This window comes from Talpa occidentalis, unplaced genomic scaffold (genome assembly GCF_014898055.3).
Source record: "Talpa occidentalis isolate TD23 unplaced genomic scaffold, MPIMG_talOcc4v2.1 talOcc4.4, whole genome shotgun sequence".
Classification (NCBI taxonomy): Eukaryota; Metazoa; Chordata; class Mammalia; order Eulipotyphla; family Talpidae; genus Talpa; species Talpa occidentalis.
In genome coordinates, this window is record NW_023604295.1 from 4,533,371 (window position 1) to 4,554,111 (window position 20,741).

Consider the following 20,741-nt stretch of genomic DNA (forward strand, 5'->3'; position numbering starts at 1 on the left):
GCCCCTGCTCCCCGCGAGGCCGTGTTCGTGGGGTCCCGGATCTCACCACACGGTGTCGCTGCCGAGCCAGGCTGCCTGGACCAGCCCGCCAGGGTGAAGTTGTTCTTCAGAGACGGTGTTTTCCCTCCCTCACTTCCACGGGCTGTGTTTTGCGGCCTCCCATCATCCTGGCGGGGCTTTCCTTTGGGCCGGTGGAAATTCTTTCAGTGTCTCGGTGGCTGATATTGGTCTTTTATTCAACACAGGCTGTGAATGAGGCGCCCCCAGGGTGGGAAGGGAGAGAGCACCCCATTACCCTGAGCTGCAACCCCCCCCAGCGGTGCTGTCACTCGCTCTGCAGAGCAGAGAGCACAGGGCACAGGGCGGGCGGAGGCACCACGCGCCTCCAGGTCCCTAAGAGTTGGGACAGAACAGCCCCTATTCCAAGAAGAAGCACAGCCCAGCTGACGTCCCGTCGCCGCATGTCCCAGGGACGCACGTGGACACGGTCGCACTGAGCCCCATGGGTTGGCGTGTCCCCATAAGATGCAGCCACCGTGACTTCGGGGTGTCAGCAGGGACACCTCCCGGGGGGGGGCGGGAGTGTGTGTGAGCAACACCAATTTGATCAGCACCCCCCTTCTTCCCTTCCGGAATTGAAGGCCTCTTGAGAAACTCTTCTTCTTTCCATTTCCCTGGGCTGTTTCCATGTTTCCTCTGCCAGAGAGGCCGCAGGGAGGGGAGGGCTGAGGAGCCTGCAGGGGGGGTGTGGAGAGGACAGGGGCTGATGCGCACCGGCCTGACTGGGAACCCAGAGCAGAGCGGTGTGGAGCCTGGCCCCCTCCACCCCTGCAGAGCTGATGCCTTTGGTCCCCTCCAGTCCAGTGGGAGGGTGGGGGGAGGGGAGGGGGGAGTCAAGGGGAAGGAGGCCTGTGAGGGAGAAGGAAGGGGGGAGACTGTGTTCAGCCTTCAGGGGTGGGCAGCGACTGTTGCTGGGGAAGGCACAGGGCTGAGGTTCTTGGGGTGCCCAGGGGGCTGGGGCTGTGGAGAGGACCAGAGGGGTGGGAGTGGCCCAGCCAGACCTGTGGGTGCTTTGCCTTGGGAGCAGGATGTGACGGACCCAGAAGTGACACTGGGCTTGGTGTTGAGGCAACTGGGTCTCTGCGTGTGTGCATGTGTGCATGCGTGTGTGTGTGTGTGAGTGTGGTCTTGGTAGTGTGGGAGCGTTGGATGGAGTATGTGCTTAAAAACAACAGCTGGTATGAAAATTTCATTTTGCTTCAATCCCAAATTAGTTGCTGTGAGGCTTTTCCTCTCCCTCCACCCCACCCCACCCCAAAACAGGTGTCGCTGGGAAGGATAGTTTTGATATTTGTAAACGGGTCGAAAACTCGTCTGGGCCCCTCCACCGAGGGAGTGACTTTGATTTTTTGATGTCGGTTGCTTTTTGAAGAGACTTGGGCTAAATCATACCACATGCTCCTTACTCCCCCCTTCTCTGACTGGCCCCCGCGTTTCACAGACATCGAGGGCCTGCTGAGTCTGAGGCCTTGCTGTGGAAGTTTCTGGAACATGAGAAGGGCTTTCTCATCTTCACAGCATGCTTTGCACATAACGGGGTGTCTCCCTGGGATTCTTGGGCCCTCGGGGGTCTCCACAGCTCTGACAGGTAGGGGTGCAGGGAGGCTCCCCCTACCCCGGCAGGCTGGGGGTGCACCGCCAGGCCTTTCCTGAGCGAATGAGAACTCACCACCGGAAAAGGGATCTTTGCTTTTGGTTCCCAGCCCTCCCTTCCCTCCACCTTTAATCCCAGTTCTGAATCTTGGATGTACGGCAAGAGGGAAACTTCTGGTCTTCCTCTAAAATACAGCTTAAAAAAATAATTTTCAGAGAAGCCAAATCAGAGAGCAGCGCGGCATCCAGGTGCACGGGGAACGGCTCTGACATGTGGCTGACGCGCGCGGCGAGGCTACCTCTAATCCGAGCAGCTGGCAGATTAAAGCAAACCTTTCAAGCCTTTATGGGGCTGCGTGTTTTCCAGGGTCTTTCATATCCCTCGTTCTCTCCTTTCTTCCTGCGCCTTCACCTGAACTGGACGTATTTTGTTTAACTGACTTCCTGTTATCAAACGTAATACCTGTGGCAGAGGCGAGGGGATGAGTTTCGACGTGAAATGCAAAAGACACAGTGGAATGTTTCCTTAGTTCCCTTTATTTTATTCTTGGGGGCCGGGGGCCTTTGCAGCTACTGGGATTTGAATCTTGTTTCCACGGGAATGTTTCCAAATGACCCTTCCCAGCTGGTGCTTCTGGGCGGTCAGGGCGCGGGCTGACCGTGTGCTCCAGGGGAACAGTGCGAGGTCGTCTCCACTTCGGCCATCTCCTCCGTGGCTCCTCCTGCTGTCTGGGGGAGGTGAGGTCTCCTGCCAGAGGGCACAGCTTCCTGGTTCCTTGTGGGGCGTGCACCCCATCTAGGAAGGGTGGCTGTTTCCTCAAGACTATATCTCTGGCCGACGCACTCGCAGGTTTTGTGGGAGGGAAACAGGCTCCTTTGGAGTAAAATATCCTCCAAGCCCAAGTGCTCTGTCTCCCGCACCCACCGCGTCCTAATAGCTGCCATGTGTGAGGGCATGGCCTGGCCCGGCCTCCGGAGCGGGTGAAGCTGTCTCCAGAGTCGGTCTGAAAGCAGATTTTGGGCTGTCATGCCTGCATCCCACGGGCTCGGGAATGTGCCCACAGGGGACTGCCTGGAGGGCACCCCAAGGGCAGTAGTCGGGGGTACAGCAAGGCCACCCATAACAGGAAAACCCCAGAGCCCCCTGCCCTGCTGACTCAGGAATATCGGGGTGTGGGCCCCAAAAGCATGCGATAAGTGCTGGACTGGAGTTTTCAGGGATGTGAAGTCAAGTCGGGAAGCACATTTCGCTTCCTAATAGGCTCAGAATCTGAGAATGTTGCCCCACGAGTTGCCCCGTCCTGGAACAATGTTGATAGTGTTTCAGAGCTGGCGGGCGACTTGTGCTTGGAAGGGTGCTTGGTCTTCCCTTTCCCGGCCTGGGCAGGAGGGCAGAGACGGGGGGCCCGGGGCTGAGCCCATGGCGCGCTGGGTCCGTCCAGGCGAGGATTTCTTTGGTGTCCAGCTTGGCAGCAGGGAAACAGCCAACCATCTGTCCACCAGTCTCTGTCTTTTGGAGATAAGAAGAGGGAGCTGACGACCCCCCACTGCGCCTGGGGGCTGCTGTGCTGGGTTTGGTCCCACTCCCTTCCAGGTGCTGGATGTTTCTAGAACACTTCTGTGTTACCCGTCTGCTTGTGTTGTGAGTAGTTTTCTTTCTGACAGTGTTTTCAGGCTTCCATTTAATCATTATCAGTGGAAGAAATACTGGACTTTTAGACAACAGTTTTGGCTCTTGTTCATCTTGGAAGATACGATTCTTGATAAAAATATTCTCAAGGGGCCTCCCTGGTGGTGCAAGGGGTTAAGACGCAACCTGTCTGCAGCCACTGCAGCACAAGTTCAAGCCCCAGCTGGCCAGGGAGCAACCCACATGGCACAGCAGACCTCTCCTGACTCTCCCGCTGCTCCCCTCAGCAGTGTACTTCTGTTCCCCACTCTGTCTCTGGTGAATTCTCTCACCGTCCCACACATCTGGCCTGTACCCCAGCTCTTATATGCAAAATTCTCAAACTCAAACCAAATTTGATCAGTTGAGAAACATGGGTTAAAGTGCAAACAATTTAGTCCTTTAAAAGTAGATTTTTGGGGGGTTGTATAAATTATTTGTTTTAATTGCTGTTTTGCATCTTTGCCACTGGGATTATATGAATTATATATTATAGGGTATATATGTTATTGTAGACATACAACATTTGTGTGTATGTATAATTTCTACATGTTGAAATTCATATATATATATTTTTAAACCAAAACTTCAAGAATACGCTGTATGATTGCTGAAAGACTTCCTTTGTAGGGAGGCCTTTTTTCCATTTGCCTTTGAGGACGAGGGGTTTAGGTTATAATTTCTAGAGGTTTGCTGCATAGGAAATGCGCCTTCCCCTTTGCTTCGTGGAGATTTACAACAATTTCGCTGGTTGGGTGTATGTTTCTTCTGTGACTGTCAGCTGTGGGGCGGTAGGAATGATAGGCAAGGCAAAAGGTTGCCTTAACATCTTGCCCGAGTTTGAAATTCAGACTCTAAGTCGGGTCTCCCTGAAATTCAGACTAAATCGGCTGACGGCCACATTACCAGGTGCTGGAGGGCCTGGTGGTGTGGACATGTGGCTAGCCCCTCTGTCAGTGTCACGCACCAGAAGCCTTAAACCTACTTGTCTCCTGTAGACAAAAGGCAAGCTGGGAAATTTAAAAGAAAAAGCAAATATTCTTCTAAAAAAAAAAAACAAACTTATAAAGGTTTGCTTTTCTAATGCCATAGGAAAGTCTTCGACAAGTTGTTTTCTTGTCTTTGAGCAAAAATGAATCCTATGTATAAGAGTTATTTTAGAGAGTAATTGAGTGATAGCTCCCTTAATCCCCATTTCCATTTTTAATAATAAATAGGAAAAATCTGTCTTTCAAACAAATATGTCAAGTGGTGGTGGTGGTGGGGACCCGGACGCCTCTGCCTTTTGACAGTTTGGACAGTTGCTTTCTATGGGAAACTTTGGTGTGCTTGATAATTTAAGTTCTTCATTTTTAGCCACAGAATGCTTTAAGAGTTGAAGCTCTGTAATTTTGAAGATTCTTCTCTTTGTGTGTGTTTTCTTCCCTGGTGAGGAGGACGGGTTGGACAAATGAGTGAATGCCAGGAAGAGGACACAATGCCTGTTCTGGAACAGTAGACCAGATGACCTTTCACACCTTGCCAGGATGCTGCAGGATTTATGCTGCTCCCAGCAAAGCAATTAGATGCAGATAGTTTTTTTTTTTTTTTTTTTTTTGTAAACTTTTAAAGCAGTTCCTTTGGATGCATTTATATGAAACCATTTGAGATCATTGATCGGTACCTTTTCACAGTTAATTTAAACACAATGAAAAAATGTTTTGTTTTTGGCTTTATTTAATTCAGACTCTTACACAAATTAATTCTACTGTTAGTGTAAGAATGAGCAGTGCAAACTGTAGCAGCCTCATTTTTACAAACAACTTTTTTTTTTTCTCTCAAAGCTTGTAAGCTAAATCAGCTGTTGAATAAACACGGCCCCGTTATTGATGACAGTTGGGTCTTCTTGCCGGCTCGTGTGCTATAATGTGACAAATTGCCATGTTTGCTTCCTATCCTACTTGCTTCTGGCTTGGTGAGCAGAGGCAGTGGGGACACACCGGTGTCCTCCAGTGTCCCACTCAGAACAGTGATTCTGCTGACACTGCTCATCAGAAATAGTCAAATGGGACCGTGCGACCTGTCCTTACAGAGAATGAATGAATTTGCATTGGTAGGTTCACACTGTTCCTGTATTTAAGAAACATTTTCTTTCTTCACAGTAACTGTTGAGCTGTACACTCAATAAGAGAAAATGTGCCTTGGAAAATTTCCAGTGTATAAAAGTCACCAGAATGCTAGAATCAACCTGGGCTCATCCATCTGCCGCAGTTTCCCATTCTGCCCATCTTCCTTCCCCTGTCTCCTTCTCCTATGGGGTTTTGATGAAGACAGCACTCAGCTCTCTCACCTGTAAATGTTTTAGTTCATCTGCGGAAGGCAAAACCGAGTCCCATACCTAAAATAAAACAATTCGCATCTACACCTCATGCCCAGTCAGCATTCCGGTTTTTAACTAGACATGTTTAAAGACTGGCTGTGACAGCCATGCGCTGTGCATGAGCCCAGGGCTTATGAAACAAATGCCAGAAAGAAGCAACTAGTAATATTTAGATAAAAGCCACTGTGGGTTTAAGTCATAGCACTATGAAGCTATCTGCAGCCACTGCAGCATGAGTTTGATCCTGGCTTGAGGGGTGACCCACATGGCGCAGCAGACCTCTCCTGTCACGCCCGCTGCTCCCCTCAGCAGTGTATTTCAGTGGATCCACCTGTTCTGCTCCCCACTCTGTCTCTGGTGAATCCTCTCACCCCCCACACCTCTGGCCTGTGTCCCAGTTCTTGTATGAATAAATAAATCTTTTTTAAAAAAAAAAGCTACTGTGACTTTTCAGGAGGAGATTTAAAAGGCTGTTTCTGGGCCTCTTTAGAATGTGGTGTTTCGCAATGATGTTAATTTGTTCTGAAAACAGCAGCAAATAACCGTTTGTCACAACATGCAGAACAGCCCCTCACGCTGAAATCCAGGAGTTGTGGGGAGCTTGCCCCTCTTTTCTGCTCCCCAGCCCGCGTCTCTCTGCAGTGATGGTGCTGAGTTTGCTCCGTATGCTTTCGGTTCGGGTTGATGTTGGCCTCTGACCCAGCCACTTTCTTACAATAAACAGTTTGTTGATGAGAGCAGCTGCCCAAGATTGTTTCCAGATTGTTCTGCCGTGGGGAGGACCGAGCGCACCTTACAAGCTGTTTGCGTGGAGCGGTGGCCCTGGCTCTGAGGCCGCTGTCGGCCTCTAAGTGTCCTGCTCTTTATATCCAGAGCAGGGGTGCAGACCATGCCCCTCGAAACCCGGCCTCACTTACAACCACCACCATTTTATTCTATTCTCCATATGAACCATCACAGCATTTTCTAGAAGCTTCTGTTGCACCGAGCAATTCCTCCTATCACAGCCAGAACTGCCAGCATTTGGTGTGTGGAGATTATGTCCTGGGAGGTGCTGTGGAGGGAAGGAGGTAGAATGTGCTTTATTTTGTCTAGAAATCCACACTCCTTGAATGTTTAAAGATTTGCTACACAATTTTTAGGAAGGAGATAACTTTCAAACTAAGGCATCTCTCTGCCTGGCAGTCTTTCCTTGCCTTTTTAAAATAAAGTCTTATTTTTTACCTACTTTTAAAAGAAAAGATGCCACTTTTTAGAAATTTTAGTGCAGGCAGCAGCAGCCTAAGCACTTTATGTGCCGACGCACCTCCGTGGGGGTGTCTGCTCTGTTCAGGCTAGGCCAGACGGACTCCAGACGCCACTGGCCAGGCTGGGGCTGCTGTCAGGCTGGTGGGCTGAGCTCACCTCCTGGAAGCAAGTCCACTTTCTGTGGCCTGTACATTATGTTTAAGCTATTAAGCCGGGTTTCAAACCGGGTCTCACAAGCCTCCAGGCCTCTGATAGTGACGTGTTTCCCCCTACCCCCTCGCCAGTCATGACGTGGAATCTGGCCCTGGAGCTAGGCCTCGGATACGCCTGTGTGCTTCTACTTCAATACCGTACACCGTCAGGGACACACAATGGCGTGGAGACCGGAAGCTTCACGCAGCCCTGGGTGTGCATGGGGGAGGCTGGCCCCTTCTGGGCGGTTCAGGATCTGGCCTTGGAGGGTGCAAGCCTGGTCCTCAAAGGGGGGCAGGCGGCATAGGGATCGCTCTGAGCCCACCAAGATGTAAAAGGTTAAAATGTGTTCTTGATGGTGGTTTTGATTTTTGACTTTTTTTTTTTAAAAAAACAACGTCCGGTCTTTGAAGATTCCAGAATGAACAGCTGAACAAGAACACACAGTGACTGTCGAGCTGGCAGGGGCCTGAGACAGTGTTCTGGAGCCAATCCTTTCATTTCTCCCCAACTTTTTATTAAAAGGAATTAAATCCTGTGAAAGGGCTGGAAAGAAGGGGACACAGACCCCATGTGGCCCTCACCTGGGGTCGCCCTGCTGAGTACTTGGCCACGTTTTCCTGATAAAGTGGGTTTTGGGAAAGATGCTTATGAAATTCACACCTTTAAGTAAAACAAAGCCCAGAACCAAGCGTGAGGTCTTTACAGAGTGGGGCGCGGGAGCAGGTTTTGCTTTTTGGCATTGCTAAGAGGGAGGGGCCCGTTTCCACTTGGCCCCAGGCTTGTTTCTTTATTTGAAATAAAACCAATAGCATACTGGTTTTAATGGTTCTGGGTGGTTGTTTGTCACCTTCCTGGGTTGTGGGGTGACCCATCTCTCCACCAAGCCAGTACGTATAAAATGTTATTTTGAAAGTCCCGGAGGATAGAAGTAAACCATCTTAGAGCAACGTGCTGTGAGGGCACTGAGTTGGCCTTTTATGTCCAACAAAGGGATGAATTCCACCCCGATCGGGGAAAATCCCGATGACCACGTCGTTGGTATAGGGTTTACCGATTTATATTATATTTATATTTATTCCATTTTATAGCCCAAGTGCTGTGACCTGGAACCTTAGATCTTTTTACTCCTTCACCTGAGATTTCTTTCCTTTTTTTTTTTTTTTTGATAAACTAAGTAATGTAGAAAAGCCATCACATTGTTTATATGAATATCCGTTGGCCCCGTTCAACTGTGACACAAGCATCTGAAGGCAGGGAGCACATGGTGTTGACCTTCGTACCCCTTCTCCAGTGTTGCCCACTGCAGGCATTCTGTGACCCATTTTGTCTGAACACTTGAAAAGTATTTGGCTTTTCCCACTGTCTTGTGAAACGCTTCCTAGCTTTCGTGTCTGGGGGCCCTGAGGGCCTCAGGGACAGGCCAGCAGTAAACAGCCCACCTAGCTCGACTGACTGCCCCGGCCAGCCTCGCCTGGTCACTCTTTGCTCAGGTACAACAGGAATTTCATGAACAGCCATGTGAAACAGTTTAAAATAGCTGCTGCTGTGCCTGAGGAGAACCAGCAAGATGGCATTTCGGGAGGAAGTTTTATCTGTTGCCAATGGGCTTTGCAGTGGAGACACTAAGCCACGTCCACACTCATCAGCTGTAAACTAGTGGCCCTTCCTGAAATGCTGGCTTCATAGCCCTTCTCCATGCCAGGTGGGGGCCCTGGGACTCTGAGTTTTTCAGTGCGGTGACAGCCTCTTGCACGGATGAAGCTTTGCTGCCGAATACGGATGAGAGGAGAGCGCTCTCCGTGTCTTCTGGAAGCCTCCTTAGACTCACCATGTCACTCTTCAGGCAGCATGTATATTTTGACACTGCAATCCTAAAGAGGAAGTTGCACCTTTCACTGAGGATTCAGCCTTTACGCCTAAACGTTGGCTCTGGACCCTGAGTCTTTGAATGTTAACAGGCTGGTCTACATTGCTCGTTTCAGAACTGAAGATGCCGACGGGGGCCCGGACAGGCAGGGCCTCTCAGCTGGTCGGCAGCAGGTGTGGCCCGGCTGTGCTGTGGCCCCCCGCCTCCACCCAAGGGGACAGGGCATCGAGGCCAGGCTGGCAGAGAACAGCCAATAGTCGGGGATGGGTGGGACCTGGCACCTGCTCAGAATCAGCCCCGTGCCTGGTGCTCAGGCCCTGCCACTCACCCAGCAGCCGGGATGCGGACGTTCACATGTACGTGTGTGCATATGTGTGTGCACATGAGCACTGGCACGCGTGGATTAGCATGCACATGCATGTGTGCATGCACGCAAACATTTTTATGTGCACCGTGCACACATGCATTATATTTGTGTGCATGCACATCAGTACGTGTGCATTGGGACATATCTGCATGTGTGCACACATACATGTGCTGGGTTTATACACGTGTTCACACATGCACATGCCTTGCCTATGTGTGCATTTGTGTGAAGGTGGGAGGTGGGGGGCTCCAGGCAGAGCTGCCCCTCAGGCGTTCCCCCGGCACCCAGGCTCACAGGCGGAGCTCGCTTGCCTTTGCAGTCCAGGTCCCTGCTCTGTCAGGAGCCTGTTTGTGTTGGACGCGGACGAGTGGCGGGCGTTTTACACAGGCAGCTTAATGAAGGCCCGGGGGACCTCTGCGGATGTGGAGCCCAAGCCCGCGAACCCTGTCAGTGGAGGCAGCGCCTCTCACTGCAGCCCCACTGCTTGCTCTGCCGCCGGGCCTCCCTCTGCTTTGGGGCTGGCCCTGGCTTTCTTTTGGTGCCCGCACTTGCAGAATAGATTTCACCTCTGAAACGAGCCCCTTTGGCTCAGCGGAGGTGTGATGCCTATAAAACCGGCCTTGTTAGAAATGACTTACTCATTACCTCGGTTTACTGTTCCACCCGAGCCTTTTGTGGTCTTCGCTAGTTGGCAGGTAAGAAAAAATGCAGTAAAGCTGTGGCCTTTCAGAGCCTGGCCTGGGTGATACCTTTAGCTAATAAAAGGCTCGGAGTTTAACAGACATTTAGTGAGCGCCCACCGCGCCCGGGCACCGGGACCAGACACGACTGTGGGAGTCCTGCCGGAGGAGCTCTCTTCCTGGGGGTCAGATGACTGATGCAGCTGTCGGAAACCCCCAGGTTGCGGGGACCACGGCAGGTTTGGTGCGGCTCCTCTGAAGGGTCGGCGTATGTGGAAAGGGCTCCGGGCCTGGGGCTGGCCCATGCTGCACCACAGGTCTGGGTGTGTGGGCAGCTGTGTCAGAAACTGGTCTGAGGGGCCTCCCCTGGTTGAGCGCTGGGCTGCGAAGCTGCCCGCAGCCTCTGCAGCGCCGGTTCAAACCCTGGCCACTGGCGAGGGTCCCACATGGCGCGCAGACCTCTCCTGCTTCCCCCTGCTTCTCAGTGTTATTTCGTCTGTCAGCCTGTTCTGTTCCCTGCTTTGGCTCCGGTGAATCCTCTCACCCTTCTGTGCTTCTGACTGTACCCGGTGCTTGTATAAATAAATAACTCTTTAAAAAAAAAAAAAAAGAAACTGGTCTGAGCAGCTTCAGGCTTGCCCTTAGCAGATGTGGTGGCCACTGTCCAGCTTGCCCAGTCCCCCTGGCCGTAGTTGTTCTTGGCCACAAGGTTGTGCTGGCAGGAGGAAAGAGGGCCATGGATTTCCTCTCTGCCTTGTCCACTTGCTGCCACCAGGGCGGCTCTGTCCTTGGGGCCCCTCAGGCCCTCCCAGCTGCCCCACCACCCTGCAGTTCTTGACGGCCCTTTTGAATAGGCCAGATCTCAAACTGACGCGCGCTGAGCTGGACTGCACTGAAATGACCAGTGCTTTGTTTCTCTGTGAAAACACCCTTGGTTAGGCTGGTTTGGTAGACACAGTTAATGGGAGGCCTGAGCTTTAAATTTAAACCTCACTTAGGCCCCCTTCTGCCCTCTCCCCAGCCCACTGCTCCTCGCCCTTCACCTTCCCAGCCCTGCCTCATGCTCATCTGCTCTGTGGCCGTTCAGAGGTGCATAGTCTGCGGAGTTCCTATCTTTCTTCGGGATGCCTTTGGCATTTTGAATGACCATAAATAGGCATTTCCAGTGTAGCTTCGTTTGGGGTTGGTCCTCAGACTGTTGGGAGGAATTCAAGCACGGATTTGGGAACCAGACAGATTTGGTGTGACCACTGCTTGTGGGCGGGGCCTCCGGATGCCGCCAGGCCCTGGTTCTTCCTTGGGTGGTGTTGATTGGGCCTGGCTGTGGCTGGGGAGGCCTGGGGAGACCTGGGGAGATCTGGGGGCTGCCTGGGGTCCTGGGTCCAAAGTGCCCAGCCCAGGGCTCCACATGGAAGGCGGGGGGAGCAGATTTCATACATGACATCGTCAAGGACCTAATAAAACTGAACTTCAAACCTGAACAGGAGACGCTGCCAGCCCCTCTTCGCCAGCCCAAGTGCAAAGTCACTTGGGAAAAGATTTATTCTGAAATGTCAACCTCAAGATTCCTCCCTGGGAAAAGTGCACAGTGAGGTGCCTTGGGTGCTGCCATGGCTGCCCCTCTGTTGCCTCAGTGTGTGTCCCCTCATGGATGGGGAGCAGTGCACTGATCTCAGAGGATGGGGAGCTCCAGGGGGATAACAGGGTTGTGACCTTGACCCCCCTCTTTTTCTATTGTGGCAAAATATATGCCACTGAATCAAAGATTTAAAATTGTAAAAGTAGCAAATTTTATGTGATGCTTTGTGACTATACCTGTTATCCCTTTCCAAGAGCTCTCAGCACCCCAGGCAGAAATCCTCCCCATTTATGAATAGTTCCTGATTCCTCTCTGCCGTCAGCTCCTGGTGACCTCTGTCTGCCTCTGTCTCTAGGAATCTGCCTGTTATAGGTGTTTCCTGTAAGTGACATGGCACAATGTCTGTCCTTTCATGTCCTGGCTGATGTCATTTGGCATAAAGTTATGAAGGTCACACCCTGTCGCAGTTCTTAGAACTTCTTAGAACTTCTTCCTTTTCACGACTGAATAATAGTCCCTCGGGCGCCCGTGCCACATTTGCTCATCCATGCACCTGTCGATGCCTCTGTCAGTGCTTGGGTTACTCCACCTGTTGGCTGTTATGAACAATGTTACGGTGGTCGCTGGTGTTCATGTCTCCACTTTCAGTTCTTTGGGGTGTGCACCTGGGAGTGGAATAGTGGGTCATGTGTAACGTCAGTCTGTAACGTTCAAGGAACTGCCAAATTGGACCTCCTCTAGTATGAGAGTCAGTGTCACTGGACACCCTAATGAATGAAGATGAACTGACTGGGAAGAAGCACCTTCAAGGCCCACCTGGGAGAACTTTCCGGTGTGTGCCAGACTTGGAGCCGGGCCCAGTGGGTGGTCTGTAACCTGTATGCCCCGGGGCAGAAGAGGTGAAACATGGGTCCCGCTGGGGAGTGTGCCCCACATCCCCTGATCAGCGCTGCTTGGCCACTGTCATGTATTGCCATGTGGGGAAGAGTTTCTGTTACTTCAAAAGAAGAAGGAGATTTAATGTGAAAGATGCTAATTTTTAAGCTTTAGCACCTAATTCAAAGTGGGCAGGTGAAATCAGACATCCCTGGGTTCATTTGGGCTGGCGGTTGACGGGAATGTTGGTGGGGATGGGCTGGTGTCAGCAGTGTGTCGCTGAAGCTCGAAGACGCTCCTTGGCCATCTCTTCTGGGGTGACAGTGCTTGAGGTCAGTAGCTGAGCGTATTAGGGAAGCAGTAAGGCCTTGGGGACCCAGGCTGGGGTGTGGTGCAGTAAAGGAGGAACCTGGACAAGGGGCACAAGGGCAGCTCAGACTTTGGTGTGTCCCGTGGGACAGGACAGAAGCATCCACACAGGGGAGGGGGCAGTTAGGTAAGGAGGAGCACCCCCCCACGTGTACATACCCCCCCATACCACATCACACACACACACACACACACACACACACACACCTTACCACGTCACACATACTCAGGCCCCGCCTGACACTTGGCTCTGCTTGGTCCTGCTGCTCCGAATAAAGGTCAGCCGGGGCTGACCCTGTGAGCAGTCCCCACCTGCAGTGACGTCAGGTCAAACCCACCTGCTGTTTCAGGAGCGTCACCCCTGCTTAGCAACCTCTACTGTCCTGTGTACTTCATCCTGTGTGTCAAGACACTGAGTGTGAAATTGGCTGTGAATATCCTCGTAAAAATACCAGTAGTAAGACTTGGGTGGTGTCACATAAATTCTTTGAGAGCAGAAGAAAATCCGCTCCTGTTTTCTTGAGATGATTTAACTCAGCATAGGACCCCCATAAAAGAGCCCAGGGTCCCACGTCTTTGTGGATCATTTTCCGATTTACCCACTTCTGGTTGCCTAGCAACGCTCAGTGTTAGGACTGAAGCACAACTAATTTGATTATGTACAACGAGGCAGATGTGTCTCAGAAAGCTTTGGTAGGCTAAGGCCAGCTATTTGGTGTTTATTGGGAAAAGAAACACTAAGACCCAGAGACTGTAAGGAATATTTTTAATGTCATGCTGTCTGAGAGGTGTGTTTTTATCCAGGGAATCTTGTTCAGTGAGTGAAATTAGCAGAGAAGTCAGTGATGGTGTCCCGTGGAGGGGCACAGCACACCGGAGGTCTCTGATCTTGTTTGCTGTCTCTGAGGCGGATGTGCTAACATGTTAGCCAAGCAGACAGAGCCCTGGTGATTGGCGTTCCGTGTGAGTATAAAGAATATAGAATCTCACTAATTAGTGGTATAGAAGAATATAGAATCTCACTAATTAGTGAATATAGAATTAGCGAATATAGAGTCTCATGGACCTTATTGCTATTGTTAACTGCACAAACTTAATGTTATTTGCATTTAAATATATGGTCTGTTTTTTATTGCTGAATAATATTCCATTGTGTGTATGTACCACATCTTTTTGATCCAGTCATCTATTTTTGGGCATTTGGGTTGTTTCCAGGTCTTACCTATTATAAATAGTGCTGCAATAAACATAGGGGTACAGGTGGTCTTTTGAATCAATGTTTTTGTCATTTGCAGCAATGTGGATGGAACTGGAAGGAATTATGCTCAGTGAAATAAGCCAGAAGGAAAAAGAAAACTATCGGATGGTTTCACTTACAGCAGGAATATAGGGGAACCAAATAAGACACCAGTGTAAAAAAATAGTAACAGTACAAAACACAACAAAGCAAAAACAGACAATTATAAATCAGAGACATCCTGCAGGGGAGGAGGAGGGAGCAGGATCAGAGGGAGGCAGGGAGGAGCACAGGGGCCTGAGGTGATGGTGCACGGGTGCCTTGGGGAAGGAAACTCTATGGGGACTACACCTGAGGGGGTGGGGGAAGCAAATATTGTTTAAAAGTGAACAATAAGGGCCTCCCCGCTGGCACAACGGTTGAGCGCTGGGTTGCGAAGCTGCCCGCAGACTCTGCAGCACCGGTTCGATCCCCGGCTGCTCCACGGCCACCGGAGGAGGGTCCCGCATGGCACGCAGACCTCTCCTGCCGCCCGCTGCTCCCCTCAGCAGTGTACTTCGGTCCTTCTGCCTGCTCTGTTCCCCGCTCTGGCTCTGGTGAATTCTCTCACCCTCCCGCGCCTCTGACTGTACCCAGTGCTTGTATAAATAAATAAATAAATCTTTAAAAAAAATTAATTAAAAAAAATGTTCTTCTCTCCTGTCACTAGTAAGTGAAAGAAATCTAAGGAAAAGTCCAATTTGCTTTCTTAACAACTGTGCAGAATTTCCATCCTTACCACATTGCTTGGGCTGTTGAATGTTTTTATGACCAATATCTGAGCAAGGGCCTCCCCAGTGGCACAGTGGGTTGAGCGCAGTGCTGGGAGCTGTCCGCAGCCTCTGTAGCATGGGTTCGATTCCCGGCTGGCCAGAGAGATTCCCACATGGCACAGCAGACCTCTCCTATTGCACCCGCTGCTCCCCTCAGCAGTGTATTTCAGTCTGTCTGCCTGTTCTGTTCCCCGCTCTGTCTCTGGTGAATCCTCTCACCCTCTCGTACCTCTGGCCTGTACCCCAGCTAGTGTATAAATAAAAAATAAAAAAATAATTCTTAAAAAAAAAAATCTGAGCAAATAAACTCCTATGGAGAAATTGATCCAAGAGAAAGTAAGACTTTGGAAACAACAGTTTTTTTTAAGCTTTTACAGTCAGACCAAGAGTCTGCAATATGCATTGTTGGCATAATTCGTTGAAAATAATGTTAACCTCATACTAACTCTTCTGAAAATAAACTAATATAAGTTCGGGGAAAGAAGGGAATGCCCTTCCACCCCTCATAAGACAGTAAATCTAAATGCAACAGGCGTCGGTCTCCCTGGTGGCGCAGGGGTTAAAGTCTCAGCACTATCAAGCTATTGCCAGCCACTATGGCCTGAGTTTGATCCCCGGCCAGGGAGCTGACCCACATGGCTCAGCAGACGTCTCCTGTCTCCCCGCTGCTCCCCTCAGCAGTGTATTTCAGTCAATCCACCAGTTCTGCTCCCCACTCTGTCTCTGGTGAATCCTCCCATCCCCCTGCATCTCTGGCCTACACCGTGGTTCTTACATGCATAAATAAATAAAATAAATCTTAAAAAAAATAAACGCAACAGATGATCTTGCTCCCCTTCCAGAAACGACAGGTGGCAGGTTCTGGCTTGCCGAGTCAGCCCTGAGGACAGCAGGACCGGGCAGCAGGACCGGGCAGCAGTCATTTTCTTTGCGCTCACCTGCCTCGGTCAGCTGTCCAGCAGTCTGCTTTCATCTTTTTGGTGTGAAAACAAAAAGTAACAGCAGATAAATGCAAAATTAGTCTCCTTGTAAACAACTGACTTTCAGGCTTAATTTCTAGACCTGCTGTCCCTGCCCCTGCCTTATTCTCTGCACAACCACAAGTCACCCCTTCTACCCCCAGAGCTCACTGGACTCGACTTTAATGGCTAGAATTTTCAATATGAAGGAGTGAAAGAAATAGCAGTAAAGGATTCAGTGTGTTTGGAATGCAGCTAACCCTGCGTGTACGGCAAGAGCCTGCATATTCGTTTGCCTTCACTGGCAAACCTGAATACATTTTGTGCTTCTTGGGATGGAGACCTCTCTGCTTTGCCCCCCTCCCTGGAGAGAGACCTCTGATCCCTCTGGGGTGCTAGAAGAAGTTGGAATTTCATGGGGATTCAAGACTCCTTGTAGCTTCAGGAGGGAGTAGAGAAAGCTCTATCCTGGGGTAGGCACATTCTGCCTTCTCTGGACCTGCACTGAAGAGTGAAGAGGAAGAAGCTTTTGTGCACCCCATTGTTTTTCCTGTGTGAAAATTCATTTCTCCCATGTTGGTGAGTGGTCAGTGCCTGGTGGTGTAGCACTGGTGTCTCTACCAGAGGAGATGGTGGTCCCCGAGGCTGAGAGTGAGTGAGCTCAGTGCATTGTCTTCTGTGACAATTAAATTTCCTTGTTTAACATGCGCAGAGAATTGGAGGTGTAGAGAATTACTAACGGACTCTAGTGCAGAAGGGACTTTGAGACCTGCAGATGGAATGTGGGGTAGAAAGTGTTATCATGAACTGTCCTTATGTCCTTGGATCTTGGTTCTTACAGTGTTTATTTTGATAGCATAAGCATGTTAATATATTTATTGTCATACGGTATAATCATTTAAATGTGTGGAATGTTAACTTAGCTCTTGTTGGTCATGAATCAGGAATTATTTATCTCACCAAAGTGGCATCTTAAGGAAAAGCCAGCATCATCTTACATCGTGTCAATCATGACCTTCTCATTTCTTTCTCCACGGCACAGGAAATCCAGGATCCTCTTAAGCAATGGCTCAGGGATCATGTGGATCCTGAAGGGGTCATAAAATCCAGCAAGCTCTCCCTTAAGTTCGTTTCATCGTTTACATCCGAAATGGAGATCACCCCGTCCGCCATCCCTGTGGTCACTGACCCTGAAGACTTCTCATCGGAAAACTTCAACTTGGAGCTCTACCGGCAACATTTGCAGACAAGGCAACTGGGAAAAGTGATTCTGTTCGCTGAAGTGACCACCACCACGATGAATCTCCTGGAAGGGTAAGCTCTGTGACTGCCCGGAGGATGGGTCGTGTTGGCCATTCTCTCTCCCCAGCATGAGGAGGGGGGAAGGGCGCCGTCTTAGACCGAATCATAGACTTACTGGCCGGGTGGACACACCCTTTCATGGAAGAGTTAAAATGTAGGAAGAGAAATAAAATGGCGCTCTTTGGCCAAAGACTAGTGTTTTGGAGAGTGGGGGTTTCAGCAGGCCTTTTCTGATTGTCCTTGGAAAAAAGAATGTCGTGGAAAAAATAGTTTAACAGGTGGCATCTGGTGCGAGTCATTTTCCTTCTGTGCTGTGGTAGCCAGACTGACATCCAGCTCGAGACGTTTCTCAGGGCGTGAGGACGGCAGATCCGCCTGCCTGGAAGCTGTGTAAATTGCAATCAATTGGGGCTTTATACTCTGGAAGCCTGCTTTGGTATTGCCCTTCCAATGCATTTTTTAAGCACTCTGTCATCCCATTTGCGTGTTGGAAATTTATTGCAAGTTTTCTTCTGTTTCATGGACTTTGATTAAAGGTTAAAAAATGGAAAACAGATGACAGGACTTTTTTTTAACTCCCAAATTAGTCAGTATTAACGAGTAATTTTCTGTGTCGTTTATAAAGTAGGGTTAGAGTGGAAGTAAGAAAAGCATCTTCACTCAACATGGGCCTAAAACTTAAAGAATCAAAGCCTAGAATAAACCCCGATTCACAGTTTCCAGGCAGTTTGGCACGTGGGGCGGCACCATTACACACGTGTCATTTGACATGGGGATTTCACCTTGACCTTTCTCCTTAATAATCATGTCTACAATTTGATAATATGTTGTATGACACAATGAGACTTTCGGATGTCTTGGGTCTCATGCTCCCGGAAGTGGCAGTTGTTCGTGAAGGATGTAGCAGTGCCTTGTGTAGCAGTGCCCGGTGGGGTAAGCAGGGTGTGTTGGAGCAGGACCTGTTGTATGGACCAGAACATTCTAGAGCCGACACGGTATTTGATCCGATATGAACTGTCCTTGTGGAAGCATGTTGTTATGGTAACAAGAGTAATAACAACTAACACGAGGACGTTCATCTTCCAACTCTGCCGTGTGCACTTGACACCGACTTCACTTGGGCTAGGTGACAGGCGGGGCCCTGCTCTGTCTTTGGCTCAAGGCCCCAGAGTTCTATGTGGGGAAGCTTCTGTCTGAGCTGCTCGGGGCTGCAGAGACTTAGATGGCGGGTTGCAGACGGAAAACCCCTCTCATCCGCTCTGGTCAGCTCCAGTGGCGGTCATTTCTCTTTCCCTGGGCTTTGCAAAGCTTGTCCAGGAGGCATTGTGAATTTCCTGTGACAATGTCTGAGCAAGGCCTGGCCTCCAGTGAGAGCTTTGTCTCCACATGGTTGGGGCCAGCGGTGCAGAATGTGAAACTAGTGTTCTGGGCTCCTGGACCCCCATAGCAGGCTGCATTTTCAGATCTGCAGATGTGCATGTGATCCCGGTTTCTAGACACTTAGGATTTGGTTCTGCTGTGCGATAGAGTTCCAAAATTAAAGTGACTCACCCGGGATTGAAGTTTACCTTTCTCTCCTGTGAATGAGGCAAACTGAGATGGGCACAGGGCCGGGGCATCACCCACAGTGTCAGGGACCCAGGTGAGCTGCTCTGTCTCCCTCAGCAAGCAGCCAAGAGGCCACTGCGCGTAAGTTGTCACCAGCCAGCAAGCAGGAGGGGAAAGAAGGCCCTGCCCCTGCAGATTTGGGGGCGTCTATACGGGTCTCTCTTGACTTGTTTCTAGCCCAGAGCCTGGAGGCCCCATGCCTGTGTCCACCTACAAAGAAAACTGGGACATACATGTGGTCTTTGCACCAGGGCCCACGGATCCTCCTGCACACCAGGGCTCTGTGCTGAGGCGAGGGGGCAGACACCAGGGCTCTGTGCTGAGAAGAGGGGGCAGACACCCGGGAATCTGTGGTCTTTGTCTGGACACGCCCTTCCCACCTGTCAGCCTAAGGCCAGACCTGGGGGCTCAGCAGCCACACCTCACGGTGGCCCCCAGGCCATGGGAGCCAAAATCAGAAGCAAAAGTCCTGACTGGATGGGGAGCGCTAGCTTCGTTTCACTGCCGGCTCACGCCCTTGCCAGTGTTTTCTAACGTTCTTGTAAATCGGGGGGACCTGGAGCAGGTGTTCTGAAGGACATCAGGCTTGGTTCTTTGTGGTCACAGCTCACTCCTGCGGCGCTGACCTTGAACCCTCCCCTTTGCCCTCTCTGGGCTGGGGAGCACAGTGCCACCACCTCCACCTCCCATCCCGCCCTGCGATTCCCAGCCGGGTTAGGAAGTCGGTAGCGGAAAGAGCTCAGGGACAAGGGAGCAGAGGAAATTGGGGAGCTGCTTACTTAGAGGTGACTCAGGCAACTGAAGGGCTTCCCCCTCCAAAAATAAGTAAAATCCCTGTGGGCGAGTGCTGCTCTCTGGCATCTGATCCCCCTCGCCCCCGTGCCACAGTCATTTCCTCTGACCTCTGTGTCTGACCTTGAACTGCTTTCCTACTCTGTGGTCAAGGCGGCACCTTTCGGAGGCAGCGCTGGGTTGGTCGACTTCAGGAGCTTTTCTCTTTCCCTCTGCGCTGTTTTCTGGTGCTTTCCCTGTGACGCCTTGGCCCAGCTGCTGGACAGAGGCCCAAGGACCCGCCGGCTTCAGCATTGTCTGCACCAGTGAACTGGACCGTGTCCCAAGGTCAGGTCCTACAGCTGCAGACCCAGGAAGCCACTTGCAGGTGTGAGCTGCTGATGGTGATGGGGCCTAGTCAAGGAGGTACAGACGGGCCGATGCCACCATCACTGCTGGAAAACCACTGCCAAGGGCTCGCTCTGTCCCATGGCTGGGGTTTGACATGTTCTAATTAATCTCCCAGTGAGCAACACCTGACCTATTGCTGTGGGAGGTCGGAAGGCCAGGAGCTTGGAGAAACCGAGTCATTGTGATAATGTAGAATCTTCTATTTGACTTACTGTATATGTTTTTGGATGATTTGTTACTAAGGCTCTGTCAGATAGTGAAGCAACTCACCTGTTTACACTGAGGCCCGCTGCATCCATCTGCATCCTAAGAAACCTGCCAAGGATGGGCTACATTTTATTTGTAAAGACTAGTTTAGATGTCCTTATTTAATACACTTACTTCTTTCATTTGAGTGCTTTGAATTTTTTCAGGCACTGGTTTGCCTTTGTCATTCCTGGAATTAGCCTTTATGGAGTGCCCACTGTATGCCAGGCCCTGTGTTAGGCCCTGGAGAGAGAAGGATGGAGAAGGCACTGTCCTTACCTTCCTGGGCCCGTACCAGCTCTGTGTCTGCTCTTGGTCTGAGCCCTGGCGTCGGGGCAGAAAGGAGAAGTGGACGCAGCAGGTTACTTGACAGGAAGCGCAGTAGGTGTGCCAGTGAATTCTCTTTCTTTTTGAGCAGTTACTGATGCTGTAAAACTCATAGTCTCTAGGGGAAAATGCTGGAACTGAAGACTTTGTCACCAGCTAACCCTGTGACCGGGCCTTGCATTCCTTGGTCATGAGATCTGGCCTTA

At 50.6% G+C, this 20,741-nt stretch overlaps 1 protein-coding gene across 1 annotated transcript in view; it reads left to right on the forward strand.

The window, feature by feature from the left end:
- HLCS (holocarboxylase synthetase) overlaps positions 1–20,741 on the forward strand; it is a 122,285-nt gene that overhangs the window by 13,548 nt on the left and 87,996 nt on the right. The window contains exon 5 of the mRNA XM_054700284.1: positions 16,913–17,184. Within this exon, the coding sequence (XP_054556259.1) occupies positions 16,913–17,184 (272 nt within the window). The remainder of the gene's footprint in view (positions 1–16,912; positions 17,185–20,741) is intronic.